The sequence below is a fragment of the Rhinatrema bivittatum genome, unplaced genomic scaffold (assembly GCF_901001135.1).
Source record: "Rhinatrema bivittatum unplaced genomic scaffold, aRhiBiv1.1, whole genome shotgun sequence".
Taxonomy (NCBI): Eukaryota; Metazoa; Chordata; class Amphibia; order Gymnophiona; family Rhinatrematidae; genus Rhinatrema; species Rhinatrema bivittatum.
Window position 1 is genome coordinate 20,898 of NW_021821408.1, and position 18,425 is coordinate 39,322.

The window sequence follows — 18,425 nt, forward strand, 5'->3', positions numbered from 1 at the left end:
TGACTCGCCCTGATTGTAGCATTGATGCATAAGCCAATGAGGACAACCTCCCTTAAGTCCACCACACCCTGGGCATTTTGCCAATTGCTTGTTCAGGATCTGGACCACATCTTGGTTGTTGCACCAAAATATAATATGCTTGTCACTCAATATTTCGCGCTCCTTGACAGAATACCCCAAAACCCCAGCCCTCTGAGGCATCTGAGTATATGTCCAAGGTCCCTGCCACAAAGACACACCATTGAATTCGTCCAGAAATGATGCCCATATGGAGATGTCTGTGTGCATGGCCTTTGACACTCTTAAGAAGTGATGCGGCCTACTGATGCCCACTGCGGTGACAGCAAGCCTCCTCAGAAACACCCACCCTGTGGGAATCACTCAACAGGAGAAATTCAATGTGCCCAAGATGGCTTGCACAGAGTGTGGCATAAGCTTCTTAGCTGTCAATGCCTGCCGCAGCATAACTCATAGCTTCGCAACCTTATCGGCCAGAAGGCGAGACAACATGTTGATCGAATCTAACTCTATGCCCAGGAAGTAGATGACAGTAGAAGGACCCTCAGTCTTCTTGTGCACCAGAACACCACCAAAGTCTTCAGCAACCAATTGGAATTCCAACAAGAGATGAGCACATGAATCAGATTCCCTTGACCCAATGAATAAGAGGTCATCAAGGTAATGTATGATATTGCTTGATCTGGCCTGTTGTGATGACACCCAATGACGAAAGGAACTGAAGAGCTTGAAGTGGGCGCATGACACTGAACACCAATCAGCATGCATTTGTCAAGGTAGCACTGATCCTGAAACCGAAACGGAAAGCTGTTCAGTTGATCAGGGAAAACTCTGAAAGCTGACTATAACAGTTCTGGCCATTAAAATACCTGCACTGCACTTCCTGAACAAGGCAATGGCACAGTCAAATGATGCATATTGACTGTGTACTCTTCAGGGGAAGCTGATCATTCACGGATTAGCCTTGAGTGTAGGAAAGGCTCTGAAAGAGGTAAAACTTGCCGGGCTCTTTATTGGAGACCACCACCAAAGGTGATAGGAAGATCTTGGAAAAGGCAGAGAAAAGAATGGACCAACCATACACCCAAGCACCAGCTCCATATCCAATTTCTATTGAATGATGTTTGCGTGCTGCCCTGTGGATGAGGCGTTACTAGTAATTGGCCCCCAACAAGTTCCTGGAAAGGGATAGGGAATCCTTCATGGAAACCTTGGCCAATCTGTTGGGCCTCTGCATCTGGAGTAGCAGTCCAGCCAAGGAAACATAGCTAGCAGATCTATGGGTGAAGGTGCCTTGCAAAATGGTGAAACCTATGGATTTCCCATTATTCCTTCCGCTAGGTTTTTTGATACACTTGGTGACTGGGTGTGGAGCTGCACAGGATGAGCAAATGTGCTTGAGTTTGCATGCCGATCTGTTATAGTGCCAGCAAACATTTTCAGACACCTGTGCTGTCCCAACAGCATGTATTGTCAAGGAGAACTTCCTAGGCGCCCACGCACATGGTCCCGTATCGCTTGCACTGTGTGTCATCAGCTTCATCCATAGACTGACATCCTACATCCCCCAGGACATAAAATGATTCTCTTCCATCTTGTCAGGGAATCCTTCATCGTAATTCAGCCATACCCAGCCATCGTATTCCTTGTAGGCTTCGAAGATGGTATCTGTGAAACTTAGCATGGGGCCATACTGAAAGGGATCATCTTGACCGATAATGCTTATTCTCAGAAATGCACAAGTCCAATTGATAATGTTCCTGAGGACTCCCTTGTCTGAGTTGTGTGCAGTGTCCTCATCCTTCACCTTTTTCTGCATGCCCCTCAGACACTTTCCTTCCATGATCCTGAAAATGTCAATATATGAGCGTTTCTTGATCTTTTTACGGAGGGATTTAGGGACACTCTCCTAAAGTTGATACGGTTTGTAATACTGGGTTCCCCTAGACACCTGTCTGGCCTCAGTTGACAGGTGACATGGGCTGTGGTCAGACGCTGAATCCTAGTTAAATGTCTCCAAAGAGCTAAAACTTATGATGGTGTTAGCTTTATGTCTGCGCTTAGCATTGCCTTTTTTTCTTACTTGCTGTCTGCCCACACTCTATGCATGCATTGCCCCCAGTGTCCTCTTGAGAATCACCCACTACTGCTCTGCCTGTGTTGCTGGATGTTGTGACTGTTTTAGCACCTGTACATTGTGCTGCATTCCCAGGAAAATCTGTGCAGCCCAAGCAACATGAGATGTGTCCTTTGATGATGGGTGTTTTCGGATGACTGGCATTTCATGCAATGCTGGTGTGGCGCTGGCTACTGCCTCCTCATTACTACAACTTGCACTGTGATGTGGAATCACATGCCCTGGCTGCACTTAGAGATTGGGCAATGAGCTGAATCCGGGCATGGGAGCTGGCCAGTACCCCCCAATTTGGAAAGTTTGGATATGGACCAACATATCCAGTAGATGAAGGGAGACCCTAGGGTGCTGCTTTGCCATTGGGTTGGAGGCTGGAACCCCAGCAGGAGGCTGTGTGAGGTGAACAGAGCCCAAGCAGCTCTCTGCTGCCATGCAGCAGGATCAAAGGTCATGCTGTCTGGGTGACTGGCTACGGGGACAAGCCCCCGAGGCCCTGAATGGGTATATGGGCTCCCAACACCTGCCCATATGTCAATTGCATTTTCGCCACTCAAACAGCTCCAAATTGGGAAAAAGGGTCCTTAGAACAGCCTAGAAGCCTCACAGCTGTGTGCTACTCTCGAGGCTCTGTTGTGTGTTTGAAGAAGCCAGTGTCGCAATGGTGGTGTCCTGCTGCCAGCCATGGGCTGCTTCTTCCAATTTAAGTCCTGAATCTCATGTTACATGTTGGATCTGTGCGCTATCCACTTCTCTCCGAGTCACATTAAGAGGACTCACTATAGTGCTGCTTCCTTGTTTGGTGTCAGTAATTTTCTCTTGGTTCACCTCTACATTGATCCCTCTTCGCTCATAGATGTGTTCTCCGCTGCCACCACTGGCCAACTGTTTCTCCTTTCTCCTCCTCTGTGACTTAGCCTGCCCCTTCCCCTGCAGGGGTTGCTGTCAGAGCAGTTTCATAGATGGCCCCCAAACATAGACTGTGCTCCTGAACAGACTCGGCCATGCTCGCTGCGGGGGGCAGGGGGGATGCTCGGTCACAGGCCAACTTGCCTTCTTCTTCCATCTCTAAGTGGAAAGTTGCAGTGATGATGGCGTTTCGCCAAGCCCTGACTGTCTCAGCCGCATGTAGGGTCTTGATCCCTCTGCCACTGTGCCGAAGTGTTGAGTCAACTGAGGAAACCGCTGCTGCTTGTTTACTGCTAGGACAGAAATCGCTAATCACCTGATGGATCATGGTTGAAACAGACGCAATGCCTGCTGTTTCAAGGCTGGCCAGGAACAAAGAGGGCAATTGTGCTCCAGTCCAGACCCTTTAAGCGAGCTATGACATCATCCAGCCAAAACCACTCCCCACAAAACACATCATCAGCTAGACGGAAAACTGCACAAGCAGAGAAGTAGGAGGGCCGGCAGGGGAGGAAGTTGGGCAGGAGGTCCCTATGTGCCACTGGATCTCCAACATGGCTGGGTCGCAGACAGGCCTCTATCTGCAGTGCCCAGTTACAGGTGGGCTCTGGGCACTGCAGAGAAGGGCCATGAGTTGGGTCCCCTAGGGCCTCTTTGCACTGTATACACAGGGCCGTGGCCTCCTCATGCTGTGCAGCAGCTCTAATATGGCATGCTGGGCAAAGACCCTGAGCTCTGAGTTTATTTTCCGGTGGTGCCATGTCTTGTGTGCGTACCATACAATTCTGCGCTCTGGTGTACGAAGTTGCGCGCGTAGGTTTGGTGCACACGTGCCGGGAGATGTGCGCTCTGTTGTGCGTACAGGTCAAAATTATGCGCCCGGCACAGTAAGCGCGTGGCTAAGCGCGCCTGGTACTTGTGCGTGCGACATTGTGCGCAAAGGTATTTGTGCGCACGGATCGAAACGGCGTCAGAGCGGCGAACAGAGCCAAAATGGTGACGGCGACCACGCGGACAATATGGCGACCACCTCGGAGGGCCCTCGGATCTGACCGGTGTCTAACCCTGCTAGGGCCGATCAACCCGGTGGCACTGGTCCCGGCTGACGACCTGTGCGACTCCTTGAGCTTCGGAGACCGGAGACTTTTAAATAGATTTCTACCTTACCTTGTCTCGGCGCTTCCCAGTTTCGTTCCGGGCGGGTTCCGGGCAGTCTCCGGCTGCGGGGGGAGATGGAAAATACCTTCACCACCGCGCTCGAGGTTGCATCCGCTGCCTTTCAGCCTCACCCGATGTCGGGGGCCAGGTCTCAGACGAGAGCCGGCCGCCGGACCAAGGCTTACCTCCCAGGGATCGCAGAAATCACCTCGGGAAATCTCAACTTGGAGAGAGACCCAACGGGTGTCACCGCAGGAGAGCGGGGCTCATCTGTAGAGGTAAGATTTTCTTCTCAAGTTGGTTTTCTTTGATAAAATTACTCTAACGCTGTGCTAGCGTGCATAGAGTCCCTAACTGCTATGGAGTCCGAAAATACTGAAGAGCTGCACTTCCTGCAGGGGTATATGTACTAGGGCTGATGTCAGATTGAAATCTGATCCGTCTCCAACTGCTATCAGGAGGACACTATACCCATTGGTCCTGAGTCCATCTGCTACACGCTAGGAAATCTGTGTGCTCTGGTAGGGTTTTGACTGGACTGGTCTGGTGTAGCATGATGAAATGGCATTCTCTTTCGGCAGACATAAGTAAGATGAAGGATTATATTCTGTCTTCAGTATTCTTTAATTTTTAATCAAGCATTAAATTAATTATTTGATATGCAGCAGTTGTATCAGGGACTGGATTTTATGCCAGCTTCATTTGTAATTTTAGTGTCAGCTGTACAATCTTATTCATGTTTACACCTCTAGTATCTGCAGTTATATTTTATAATTATGAATAGCGTCTTAGTTTTATTTATGGGTGCTAGTTGTATAGCACCCATAAATAATTGGGTGCTAGTTGTATAGCACCCATAAATAATTATTTTATTTATGGGTGCTAGTTGTATAGCACAGAATACATATATACTAGCAACTGTACCCATTCTACGCCCGGGCGGCGAGCCTTTTTATTGGCACATATGCTCTTCTATGGAAGCGATAGCTGAAAAGGAAAAACAAAATTGTTTTCACCCAGGGCAAGGGACGTGGAGGCACATTTGCTAAAGCCAGGGCTTGCAAAGTTTATTTACCAAGCTGTGTCTCGCACTCCCTCACACCCTCTCTCTCCTCTCTCCCACACACATTCTCTCTCACCAACATCCCCCTCCCCTCATATAGGCTCCCTCTCTTTGAAACCCACACTCAAGCATCCCCCCACCCACCCTCTCTTACCTCCCATGCTCTCTCTCACACCCTCCCCACCCCCTCTTACCAACCATGCTCTCTGTCAACCCCCCTCTCTCAAACACACATTCTCTCTCACTGGCATCCCCCCCCTCCCCAGGCTCTCTCACACCCTCCTGCTCTCTCTCACCCTCCCCTCCACACATTCACTCTCACCTGCTTGTCGCAGGATCCGCGCCGTTCGCAGCGAAGATGAAGGCCTGGCGCGCCGTTCGTGGCACACGGGGGCCTTCCATTTTCACCTTGAGCAGAAAATAGCAGCGGAGACCCCGGCATGCTGCGAACGGAGCGCGTCCCGCGGCACATGCTCTGTTCGCGGCGAAGATGAAGGCCCGGGCGTGCCAATCGCGGCACACAGCGGCTTTCCCTTTTCGCTGTGAACAGCGCGCCGAGCCTTCATCTTCACCATGGGTCGGGCTCCGTTTGCGGCATGCCAGGGTCTCCTCTGCTATTTTCTGCCTGCCCTGCGATGGCTGCTGTCCTTCCGATTTTGAATAGTCTTCCGGTAAGGGAGGAAATCTTTGAGGTGAGGGAGGAAATCTGCGGGAAGGAGGAATTCTGCTCAAAATATGCAACCAGCAGTAGTGCTGAATTCCCCCAGGAGTACCTCTTGTAGCTGGTGTTGTGACATGTCCGCTGTATGGCATGTTTGAGCCTCCAAGGCGGCCAGGGAGCCGACTGCGCCATCTATCAGCGGGCTAGAGAACATGTGTGAGCACTGACGGACACACTACCAAGCCCGATATATTTTGGATATTATTTATTTATTTATTTTAATATATTGTGCCATGCTGTGAACCCAGTATGCAAAAGCGTGAAATAAAATAAAGAGGTATGTTGTGTAAGAAATATTTCCTCAAGTTGCTACCGAATATACCCTTTGGAGCATCATACTGTGATCTCTTGTTCTAGATCATTCTTTCACTGAAAAAGGTTTGCTTATCTGTTTATACTTATATTCTCCCATCTTTCCTCTCCCTTAAGGTATACATATTTATTAGAGATGTGCATTTGTTTAATTAATTTTTGTTTTTTAGTGCACACTAATTTTTTAGTGTGAACTAAAATAATTCGTATGCGTTATTTTTATTAATGTACACAAAACAAAAATGTAATGAAAACACATGAAACGAATGAAAAACAAGCGAAACAAATAAAAAAAACAAAACAAGTTTTCCAGCTCCACATCCCTAATATATAGGTCCTTGAGCCTCATTCCATGTGTCTTTTTGTGTAGACCATACACTATTTTAGAAAGCTCTACTCTGAACCACCTCCAGGGTGGAGGTGGTTCAGAGTAGAGCTTTTCAGAGATATGGCTTTCATAACTACATACATTATCTTAGATAAAGTCTCACCACAGAGGCATTATCACCTTTTTTTTTTCTATTGGTCATGTCTCTCTAACAGGCCGACACAGTACAGTGCGCTCCAGCGGAGCGCACTGTACTGTACTGTATCCAGCGGAGCGCACTGTTAACCCGCGTTTGGACAGACGTTTTCGATGTGCTAGCTTTACCCCTTATTCAGTAAGGGGTAACAGCCTGTTGAAAACGCGCGTCCAAACCCCCCCCCCCTCCCCGAAACTAATAGCGCCTGCAACATGCAAATGAATGTTGATGGCCCTATTAGTTATTCCCGCGCGATTCAGTAAGTAAAATGTGCAGCCAAGCCACACATTTTACTTTCAAAAATTAGCACCTACCCAAAGGTAGGCGTTAATTTCTCTCGGCACCGGGAAAGTGGACAGAAAAGCAGTAGAAACTGCTTTTCTGTGCACCCTCCGACTTAATATCATGGCGATATTAAGTCGGAGGTCCCAAAAGTTAAAAATAATTTAAAAAAAAAAAAATTTTTAAATCGGACCATGACTCGCGGGTTGAAAACCGGACCCTCAATTTTGCCGGCGTCTGGTTTCCGAACCCGTGGCTATCAGCGGGTTTGAGAACCGATGCTGGCAAAATTGAGCGTCGGCTGTCAAACTCGCTGACAGCCGCCACTCCTGTCAAAAAAGAGGCGCTAGGGGTGCGCTAGTGTCCCTAGCACCTCTTTTTACTGCGGGCCCTAATTTGAATATTTTTATTTACTGAATCGCGCGCACAGGAGAGTGGCATGTGCGCTCGCCCGCTCTCCCACGATTTTTACTGTATCGGCCTGTAAGTATCCTAGCATCTTTCTGGCTTTAATCATCGCCACCTTATTCTTTTTTTACCTTGAGAACATTAAACATAATAATCCTTATCTCTCTTTCCTAGGTGGTACACAGTGGTATCAATCCCTCCATCATGTACTGCTCTTCTCAATTTCTGCTCTTCAGATGCATGATTCTGCACTGTTCAAGTACTTGACTAATTCTTAAGCTTTCTTAGATCATTTTTTATTTTGTCTACTCCCAAAGGCATGTCCACTCTGTTGCAGATCATGTTGTGATCTGCATAAAGGCAAACATTTCTCTAGAAACCAACTATATCTTTACCTTGAATCCAACTGCTTGCAGCTTCCAAAACAGCATGGATTTACTAAAGGGAGATCATGTCACATAAAACTAATCAATATTATTGAATGAGTGACCAGAGAATTAAATCCGAATGTGCACTGAATGAGGTATAGTTTGGATTTCAACAAAGCATTTAATGCCATCCCACAAAAAGGGCTCATAAAAAAACTGAGCAGCCTCAGATTGGGCCCCATGGTGAACAGGATCAGAATTTGGTTGAGAATTAACATAAGATAGTGGCAAATGGAATGCACTCTGAGGAAAGAAGAACGATCACAGCAGAGTCTCAGCATTCTATACTCAGGCCAGGTCTGTTCAATATCACTCAGCATGTCAGCAGAATACCAGCTCTAAATATGCGAAGTTTCAATATCAAAGCTGTAATACAAGTAACTACCGTATTTTTCGCTCCATAAGACGCACTTTTTTTCCCCCAAAGGTGGGGGGAAAATGTATGTGCGTCTTATGGAGCGAATATAAAAAAAAAACCAAACAAAAATCTAACAAACACCCCCCCCCCCCCGACTCCCCCAAGACCTGCCGACTTAATTTCCTACAACCCCCCCCCCCAAACCTGACAAATTAATTTCCTGCAACCCCCCACCCTCCTGACCCCCCCAAGACCTGCCAAACGTCCCTGGTGGTCCAGCGGGGGTCCGGGAATGATCTCCTGGGCGTGGGCCGTCGGCTGCCAGTAAACAAAATGGCGCCGACGGCCCTATGCCCTCACTATGTCACTGAGACCGACCGCTGCTATTGGTCGGTCTCAGTGACATAGTGAGGGCATAGGGCCGTCGGCGCCATTTTGTTTACTGGCAGCCGACGGCCCTATGCCCTCACTATGTCACTGAGACCGATCGCTGCTATTGGTCGGTCTCAGTGACATAGTGAGGGCATAGGGCCGTCGGCTGCCAGTAAACAAAATGGCGCCGACGGCCCTATGCCCTCACTATGTCACTGAGACCGACCAATAGCAGCGGTCGGTCTCAGTGACATAGTGAGGGCATAGGGCCGTCGGCGCCATTTTGTTTACTGGCAGCCGACGGCTCACGCCCAGGAGATCGTTCCCGGACCGCTCCTGGACCCCCGCTGGACCACCAGGGACGTTTGGCAGGTCTTGGGGGGGTCAGGAGGGTGGGGGTTGCAGGAAATTAATTCGGCAGGTCTTGGGGGGGTCAGGAGGGTGGGGGGTTGCAGGAAATTAATTCGGCAGGTCTTGGGGGGGTCAGGGGGGTGGAGGTTGTTAATTTAAAGGGTTGGGATGGGGGGGGGTTTTGGGGGTTCCCACAGAAAGAAAAATTTTCTGATCTGGGGAGTGGACCGAAATGGCCCTCCCCAGACCCGAAAACAAAATGGGGAGAAAAAAAAAAACTATGCACTCCCCTAATTTGCTCCATAAGACGCCCAGACGCAGAGCCGGTTTAGCACAATTTTTTTTTTTTAAATTTTCCCCCTCTGAATCCTAGGTGCGTCTTATGGTCAGGTGCGTCTTATGGAGCGAAAAATACGGTAACTGTAATTTAAGTATTTTATATAAAACAAATATTTAAAAAGATGAAAAACCTTACAATTACTGAAAAAATATATACTAAAAAGAAAATACCTTTAGAACAAAAATTTCCTTTTGCACTCGAAGGTGTTGATCCCTTTTCTGGTGCGTGGAAATCGCTTTCCCAACAATGTGATCCAAGTAGAGGCTGTATGGTTTTGGACCTCGTTTCTTCATTTCGTGGAAGCGTTTTAAACAGTTTAATGCTGCACTGGCTCGCCTGATAAAGAATTTTAGTAAACTGGTTAACCCCACTATTTTTATATAGATGGATTAATAACAGCAAAGCACTATGAGGGCAAAAAACACCAGATGAATTAATAACCCAGTGAGACTTTAATTAGATATGTTCACTTATGAAAGCAAAACAGTCACTACTCAGATGAATTAGTTCAGTTTTTATATATTTTGATTTATAAACATTTGATATTTCACCTTTTCCCAAGTTAATTTCCAGTAGATTACAATCATAATGGAGAAATTACTTACCTGATAATTTCGTTTTCCTTAGTGTAGACAGATGGACTCAGGACCAATGGGTATAGTGTACTCCTGATAGCGGTTGGAGACAGATCAGATTTCAATCTGACGTCAGCCCCTAGTACATATACCCCTGCAGGAAGTGCAGCTCTTCAGTATTCTCCTCGAAAAGCATTGTGGATATATGTGTGACTGACTAATTTGAATAACTTGGATAACGTCATAACTTGGTTAAACTTTATAACTTGGTTAACTTGAACTGGTTGGATTGACTATAGCTGGAGACCGCCAGTGTACTCAACCAGAAGCATCGACACCCGGCAGGGTGGAAATCCTCAGTGACTGAAAACATGGCTTACCCTTGATCATTCGAATTCCATGTCTAACGACAGCCAAGGGTGGGGATGCTGAGTCCATCTGTCTACAATAAGGAAAACAAAATTATCAGGTAAGTAATTTCTCCATTTCCTATCGTGTAGCAGATGGACTCCCGAACCGGGTGGGAGGCTGCCCGTGACCCACTTAGTACTGCCCTTGCAAATGCCGTGTCCTCCCGAGCCTGAACATCCAGGCGGTAAAATCTGGAGAAGATGTGGATGGAGGACCATGTCGCCGCCTTGCAAATCTCGGCGGGCAGTTGGACATCTGGTTGCTTATTGTGTACATCTGCTCTCACGGCTTTATTAAGCAGCCTTCCTTGCTGTTTTGTAAATCTCGGCAGGCGACAGCATTCTGGTTTCTGCCCAGGATACTGCCTGGGCTCTGGTAGAATGGGCCTTGACCTGTAGAGGCGGTGGTTTGCCTGCTTCTATGTAGGCCGCCTTGATGACTTCCTTGATCCAGCGGGCTATGGTTGCCCGCGAGGCCGCTTCCCTTTGTCTCTTCCCGCTGTGAAGGACAAAAAGGTGGTCCGTTTTTCGTACGGGTTCCGACATTTCCAGGTATCTGGATAGAAGTCTGCCGATGTTGAGGTGGTGTAGACTACGGGCTTCTTCCGAATTCTTCAAGTCATCCGGCAATGGTAGCGAGATGGTTTGGTTAAGGTGGAAGTGTGATACCACTTTGGGAAGGAAGGATGGGACCGTGCATAGTTGTATGGCTCCCGGGGTGAGCCTGAGGAACGGTTCACGGCAGGACAGTGCTTGTAGTTCTGAAATGCGGCGGGCTAAACAAATCGCCAATAGGAATGCTGTCTTTAACGTTAAAAGGCGGAGGGACAGCCCCCAGAGGGGCCTGAAAGAGGTTCCTGCTAGGAAATCCAGGACCAAGTTGAGATTCCAAAGAGGTACCGGCCACTTTAGTGGTGGGCGTATGTGCTTGACTCCTTTCAGGAAGCATGACACGTCCGGGTAAGAAGCTATGCTGTCGCCCTCATTCTTGGAGCCGTAGCATGCCAATGCAGCCACCTGTACCTTGATGGAGTTGAGGGACAGCCCTTTCTGTAGCCCATTCTGTAAGAATTCTAGGATCATGGGAATTTTACTTGAGCGTGGCTTGATGCTGTGGTCTTCGTACCAGGCTTCAAATACTCTCCAAATCCTTATGTACGTTAGGGATGTGGAGAACTTGCGTGCTCGGAGTAGGGTGTCAATTACAGCCCCCGAGTATCTGCTCTTTCTCAGGCGAGCCCTCTCAATGGCCAGGCCGTAAGAGACAATTGAGCTGGATCCTCGTGGAGGATCGGTACTTGTTGGAGCAGGTCTGTGTGTGGAGGCAGTGGTGGGGGGGTTCCCTGACAGTAGTCTTCTCATGTCTGCGTACCATGGTCTTCTTGGCCAGTCCGGGGCCACTAGAAGAACTAGTCCCCTGTTGTGAATGATTGCGCCCAATAGGGGCCACGGCGGGAATTCGTATAATAGGGTCCCCTGTGGCCAGGTCTGAACCAAGGCATCAATCCCCTGGCACTGAAGTTCCCGCCAGCAGCTGAAGTACCTAGGTACTTGGGCGTTGACCGGCTTGCCAGAAGGTCCATGTCCTGTGTCCCCCACCGGTTCACTATCAGTTGGAACGCTGTGGACGACAGCTTCCATTCTCCTGGGTCTAGACTTTCCCTGCCGTGATGTTGCCTTTCCCGGTGATGTGGACGACCAAGATCTCCTGGAGGTTTACTTCCGCCCATGCCATTAGGGGTCTATTTCCAGAGACACCTGCTGGCTTCTGGTTCCAGAGTAATATCGGACTAGTGGACTAGTCCGATATTACTCTGACCGCTTTGTCTCGGAGTCTGTGGGCGAATTGTAGACAGGCTAGTCTGACTGCCCGCACTTCTAGGCGGTTGATGTTCCATCCCGCCTCTTCTGCATTCCACTGCCCTTGGGCGGTTAACTCCTCGCAGTGTGCTCCACATCCTCGTAGGCTGGCATCTGTGGTGAGCAGGGTCCAGGTTGGGGAGGATAGCCTTGATCCCCAGCTCAGGTGGCTGACTTGCGGCCACCACCGCAGCTGGGTCCGGACTCTGCCCGGGAGTGATAGACGTACTGCGTAATTCTGAGACAGTTGATTCCATCATGATAGAAGTGAGCGCTGCAGCGGTCTCATGTGAGCTTGCGCCCATGGCACTACTTCCAGTGTGGATGCCATCAGACTGAGGATTTGCAGGTAATCCCATGCTGTGGGCAGAGGTTCACTCAGTAGGAATTGTAACCAGTTCCACAGTTTTGATCTCCTTGTGGGAGTCAGGCTGACCTTGTCTTCTTTGGTGTCGAATCGGACTCCTAGGTATTCTAGAGACTGTGAGGGCTGTAGACAACTTTTGTTTGTGTTTACCACCCAACCTAAGCTCTCCAGTAGAGTTTTGACTCTGTTGGTTGATTGACGGCTTTCCTCTGGGGATTTTGCCCTGATCAGCCAGTCGTCTAGGTAAGGATGTACGAGGACTCCTTCCTTCCTCGGTGTTGCTGCCACCACCACTATGATCTTGGTGAACGTCCGGGGTGCTGTGGCTAACCCAAAGGGTAGTGCCCGGAACTGGTAGTGACGGTCCAGGATTTTGAAGCGTAGATAGTGCTGGTGTTCCTGATGAATTGGGATGTGTAGGTAGGCCTCCGAAAGATCCAGGGATGTGAGAAACTCTCCTGGTTGTAACGCCCTTATTATGGAGCATAGGGTTTCCATGCGGAAGCGGGGAATACTTAGGTGGAGGTTGACTGACTTGAGGTCCAGGATGGGCCTGAACGTCCCCTCTTTCTTGGGGACGATAAAATAAATTGAATAATGCCCAGTATTTATTTCTTGTGGGGGGACTGGGGTGATGGCTTCGAGGGCCAGAAGCCTGGTCAATGTAGCTTCCACTGCCACCCTCTTGGAGAGGACGTGGCATGGAGATTCCACGAACTTGTCCGGAGGGGTTCGCAGGAAATCCAGGTAGTACCCCTCCCGAATGATAGCTAGGACCCACTTGTCCGAAGTTATCTCACCCATTTGTGGTAGAATAGGGCTAGTCTGCCCCCTATGGCTTCATCCCTTGGATGGGTCGGCTGAATCTCATTGTGGGGTACGGCTGGGGCCTGCACCCGAGCTGGTTCCCCTCTTGTTGTGCTTGTTCCAAAAGGCTGGTTCCTGCCCTTGGGTTGGGGCGCTTGATAGTTGTTTCTGTATGGATTGAAGCGCTGAGAGCTTCTGCCCCTGGAAGATCGGGGGAAGGGTCACTGGTTTCTCTTAGTCCTGTCCTCCGGTAGACACGGCAAAGGGGACTCGCCCCATTTGTCAGCCAGTTTCTCTAGCTCGCTGCCGAACAGGAGGGATCCTTTGAAGGGCATCCTTGTGAGGCGAGTTTTGGAAGATGCGTCGGCTGACCAGCTTCGGAGCCAGAGTTGTCTCCTGGCAGCCACCGCAGATGACACTCCTCTGGCCGCAGTACGCACCAGATCGGAAGCAGTGTCCGTAAGGAATGATACTGCTGGTTCCATGACTTCTCCAGGGGTGTTGCTCCTGGCCTGAGATAAGCAGGCACGTGTCACTATGGTGCAGCAGGCCGCTATTTGTAGGAACATAGCAGCTACTTCAAAAGACTGTTTAAGGATGGATTCCAGGCGTCAGTCATGTGCATCTTTGAGCGCTGCTCCTCCCTCCACAGGGATAGTAGTGCGCTTCGAGACCGCGCAGACCATGGCATCAACTTTTGGGCATGTCAGGAGGTCTTTGGCCGCCGGGTCCAGGGGGGTACATGGCTGCCATAGCTCGTCCCCCTTTGAATGAGGACTCTGGAGCACCATTTCAGGTCAATTAGCTGCTGGACGGCTTGTAACAGGCTTGCTAGAGGGCCTTTGTGCGGCAGAGGCCCTCTAGCAGGGGATTCGGCTTAGGCTCCCCCGAAGCACCTGGGCACGGGATAGCGAGCTCCCTCAGGCTGTTAGTGACCAGGTCAGGGAGCTCATCCTTGGTGAAGAAGCGTCTCATGGTTCGGTGAGGCTCTGTCCCCGGGGGGAAGTTCCCCCTCTTCTAGGGGCTCTGCTTCCTCTTCAGAGTAGTCCGTGTCCCCATAGGTGGAGCTTCTGGGCGGTGGAAACCTTTGTCTAGGCCTCGAGGGGCCTGGGGCATACAGGTCTTCTGGCGGCAAATGTGGCTGATCAGCCAGAGGTTCCGTTTGCATGTGAACAAAGGTATGTAGCCCTTTGAAGAACTCCATCCATGAGATAGACGCTGGATCCAAGCCAAGCGGTGCTGGGTCCCTGAGGGTCCCAATCTGCAGGGGTGTCCCACTGGGATTTGCTAGGTCCGGGGTACCCACCGAGGAGCTATTACTCGGCCCTGGGTGGGACTGGCCCTGGGCTGGATATCCCAGGGCCTCCTCGCACTGAGCGCACAAGGCGTTCGCCTCCTTGCTTTGTGCGGCTCTGATATGGCATGCTGGGCAGAGGCCTTGAGCCTTTATCTCTGTTTCCGGTGGTGCCATGGTTATTGGCGCGTAATCCCTTATGCGCTCCGGCACGTCTAAGATATGCGTGTGGGTTGTGCGCGCAGTTGTGCGCCCAAGTCGTGGTTATGCGCTCAGCCCGGTAGGCGTGCAGTGCGCGTATAACTTATGCGCATGGCCCTTGTGTGTGTAACTTTATACGCACAAGGATTATGTGCGTGTGACTTTATGGGCACATGTAATTTGTGCGCCCAGGACGAGCCAACGAACGGCACGGCAAATAGGGCCAAGATGGCGATGGCTACCACGCGGGCAATATGGCGACCACCTCGAAGGGTCTCCACGTGGGTAGACACTTGAAACTAACCGGAGCCTGGCCCTGTTAGGGTGGATCAACCCAGCGGCACTGGTCCCGGCCGGCGACCTATGTGATTCCTCGAACCTCGGAGACCAGAGTCAACGCTGAGGATCTCTACCTTACCTTGTCTTCGGCGCTTCCCGGCTGCGTTCCGGGCGGTCTCCGGCTGCGAGGAGAGAGGGCAAATACCTTCACCGCCGCGCTCGAGGGTGCACTCGCTGCCTCTCAGCCATGCCTGGGATCGGGGGCTAGGTCCTTGCTGCAATTTGGCCGTCAGACAGAGGCTTACCTCCGAGGGACCACGGAAATCACCTTGGGAAATCTCAACTGGGGGAGGGACCTGAGGGTATCACCGCAGGAGAGCGGGGCTCGTCTTCAGAGGTAGGTTTTCTTCAAATTTTGGGTTTTCTACTTTGAGATGTGTCTAATGCTGTGAGAGCGTGCAGATAGTCCCTAACTGCTATGGAGACTGAAAATACTGAAGAGCTGCACTTCCTGCAGGGGTATATGTACTAGGGGCTGACGTCAGATTGAAATCTGATCCATCTCCAACTGCTATCAGGAGTACATTATACCCATTGGTCCTGAGTCCATCTGCTACACGCTAGGAAATTATAATTAAAAATTGCAATTACATTTGCATCACAGATGATACTTAAAACAAACATTAAACATGGAAGTAGAGCATACAGTACGTGCAGAGCCACTTAAACATATGAGGTAGATTGTAATAATCACTTAGTCATCTAGGTTGTAGTAGTACATATAGTAGATTATAAAGGGATAGCAGGGTTGCTTACCTGTAACAGGAGTTCTCTGAGGAGAAAAGGATGTCAATCCTCCCACATGGGTGACATCATCCAATGGAGCCCGGTACAGAAAACTTATGTTAAAGTTTCTAGTACTTTGATTAAGGCTCACTAAGCATGCCTACGTCCTGTATTATACCATATGTCCACACAGGGTCCCTTCAGTCTGATAATATAGCTAAACAAAAAGAAGTGGAGACCCAACGCCACGAAGATATGGGAGGGAATCGCGAGGACTGTCATCCTGCTGTCCCTGGAGAACACCGTTACAGGTAAGCAACTTTGCTTTCTCCGAAGACAAGTAGGATGGCAGTCCTCACACATGGGTGATCCCTAGCTAGAGGCAGCCCCCAACAAAAAAGGGGGAACAAAAAACAGTGCGAACAAGCACAAACAATATTTTTGTTGGCAACAAGCCCTTTTCTAAATGTGTATACCCCAAAGACAGGGCAGCTTAAAACAAAAATGGACCCTAGGCGGGAATAGTTGGGTTCTACACCTCAAATAAGTTCTGGAGGACAGACTGGCCAAATCTGCTATTGTGTCGGCCTATCCAAACTGTAATGCAATATGAATGGGTGGAAAGAATTCCACATTGTAGCCTTGCAAATCTCCTCCATGGGGACTGATTGCAAGTGAGCCACCAATGCCGCCATTGCTCGAATTGAGGGAGCCTTGACATGGCCCACCAGAGTCAAGACTGCCTGGGCATAACAGGAGGAGATGCAATCTGCTAGTCAATTGGATAGTGGCTGGCAATGGCGGTCCCCAGCTTGTTCTAATCAAAGGAAACAAAAAGCTGAGTTGACTTCGTATGGGCTTCGGTCCGCTCCAGATAGAAGGCCAAGGTTCTCTTGCAGTCCAAACTATGTAGGGCTTGTTCACTTTGGTGAGTATTTGGCCCAGGGAAAAATGTTGGAAGGACATAGAAACAGAAATGACAGGAGAAAAGGACCAATGGTCCATCTAATTTGCTCAGCAAGCTTCCCATGGTAGTATCTGCCGCACCGTGCAGACTACTCCCATGTATCAGGTTTCCTTGGTGTGCTTTGCTTATGGACTTAGCAGTAGAAGCAGTCCTATGTTTTTTCAATGTCTGAGCATCAGTACTCAGACTGTAAAAAAGTCATAGCTCATGTTAGTTGTCTCGGTATCTAAATTTCTCTTTCCTTTTAGCCACTACCTCCCCTCCTTTGAAGCAAAGAGCGATGTTGCAGTTGCATCAAAAGCATCAAGGCTTATTGGTTAAGGGTAGTAATCTCATGCCTCTGTTAGGATAGTTACTGCTGCTCTGTGCTGTTTACCCCCATGCTCATCAGTTCCGCAGACCATAAAAGTCAGGGCCCTCGTCGGTTGCTCTCTAAATCCAATTACTCTTTTCCCCTGCCGTTGAAGCAGAGAGCAATTTTGGAGTTGCATCAAAAGCATGAAGGCTTATTGGTTAAGGGTAGTAAGCGCCGCACAGCAAGTTGACCCCATGCATGCTTTCATCGTTTCCTTTAGGACTTGGCCATAGAAGCAATCCTGTGCTTTTTTTTCCCTTATGTCCGTGTAACAGTATCCCAGACCATGGAAGTCGGGGCCCTCGGTTGTTGCCTGAATCCAATACCTCTTATCCCCGAGCCGTCTAAGCGGGGAGTAATGTTGCAGTTGCATTAAAAGCATCAAAGCATATTGGTTAAGGATAGTAATCTCCATGCCTTCTGCCAAGGGTAGTAACCACCGTACTGGCAAGTTACCCCCCTGCACGCTTATCCTACTTCTGTCCTCTAGCCTTTAGAAATCCAGTTTTTATGCCACATCCCTTTGAATTCTTTGACTATTTTCTTCTTCACCACCTCCTCCAGAAGGGCATTCCAGGCCTCCACCACCCTTTCCATGAAGAAATATTTCCTGATGTTGGTTCTGAGTCGTCCTCCCTGGATTTTCATTTTGTAACCCCTAGTTCTATTGTTTTCTTTCCAACAGAAAAGGTTCGAAGTCCATACATCATTGAAATCTTTTTTGTATCTGAAGATCTGTTTTATATCTCCCCTGCACCTCTTCTCTTCCAGGGTATACATATATTGAGATCCTACAGCCCCCACACCATTTTCATCACCTTTCTCTGAACCACCTCCATCCTTATCTCTATACTTTTTTGATAATACAGAACTGAACACAATACTCCAGGTGAGGCCTCACCACGGACCTGAACAAGGATATCACCTCCTTTTTCTTATTGGTAATTCCTCTCTCTATGCAGCCCAGCATTCTTCTGGCTTCACCATCTTTAGATCCCGAGACACTATCACCCAAAGATCCTTCTCTTGGTCCATGCACATCAGTCTTTCACCCCCATCACATACAGCTCTTTTGGATTACTGCAACCAAGATGCATGACTCTGCACTTCTTGGCATTGAATCCCAGCTGCCAAATCTTCAATCACTCT

At 49.2% G+C, this 18,425-nt stretch overlaps 1 protein-coding gene across 1 annotated transcript in view; it reads right to left on the minus strand.

The window, feature by feature from the left end:
• The window catches only part of LOC115082653 (rapamycin-insensitive companion of mTOR-like), a gene marked incomplete at its 3' end in the record, with an annotated part of 63,087 nt that overhangs the window by 10,950 nt on the left and 33,712 nt on the right, over window positions 1-18,425 (minus strand). Inside the window, exon 6 of the mRNA XM_029586855.1 lies at window positions 9,546-9,711. Coding sequence (XP_029442715.1) covers window positions 9,546-9,711 — 166 coding nt within the window. The remainder of the gene's footprint in view (window positions 1-9,545; window positions 9,712-18,425) is intronic.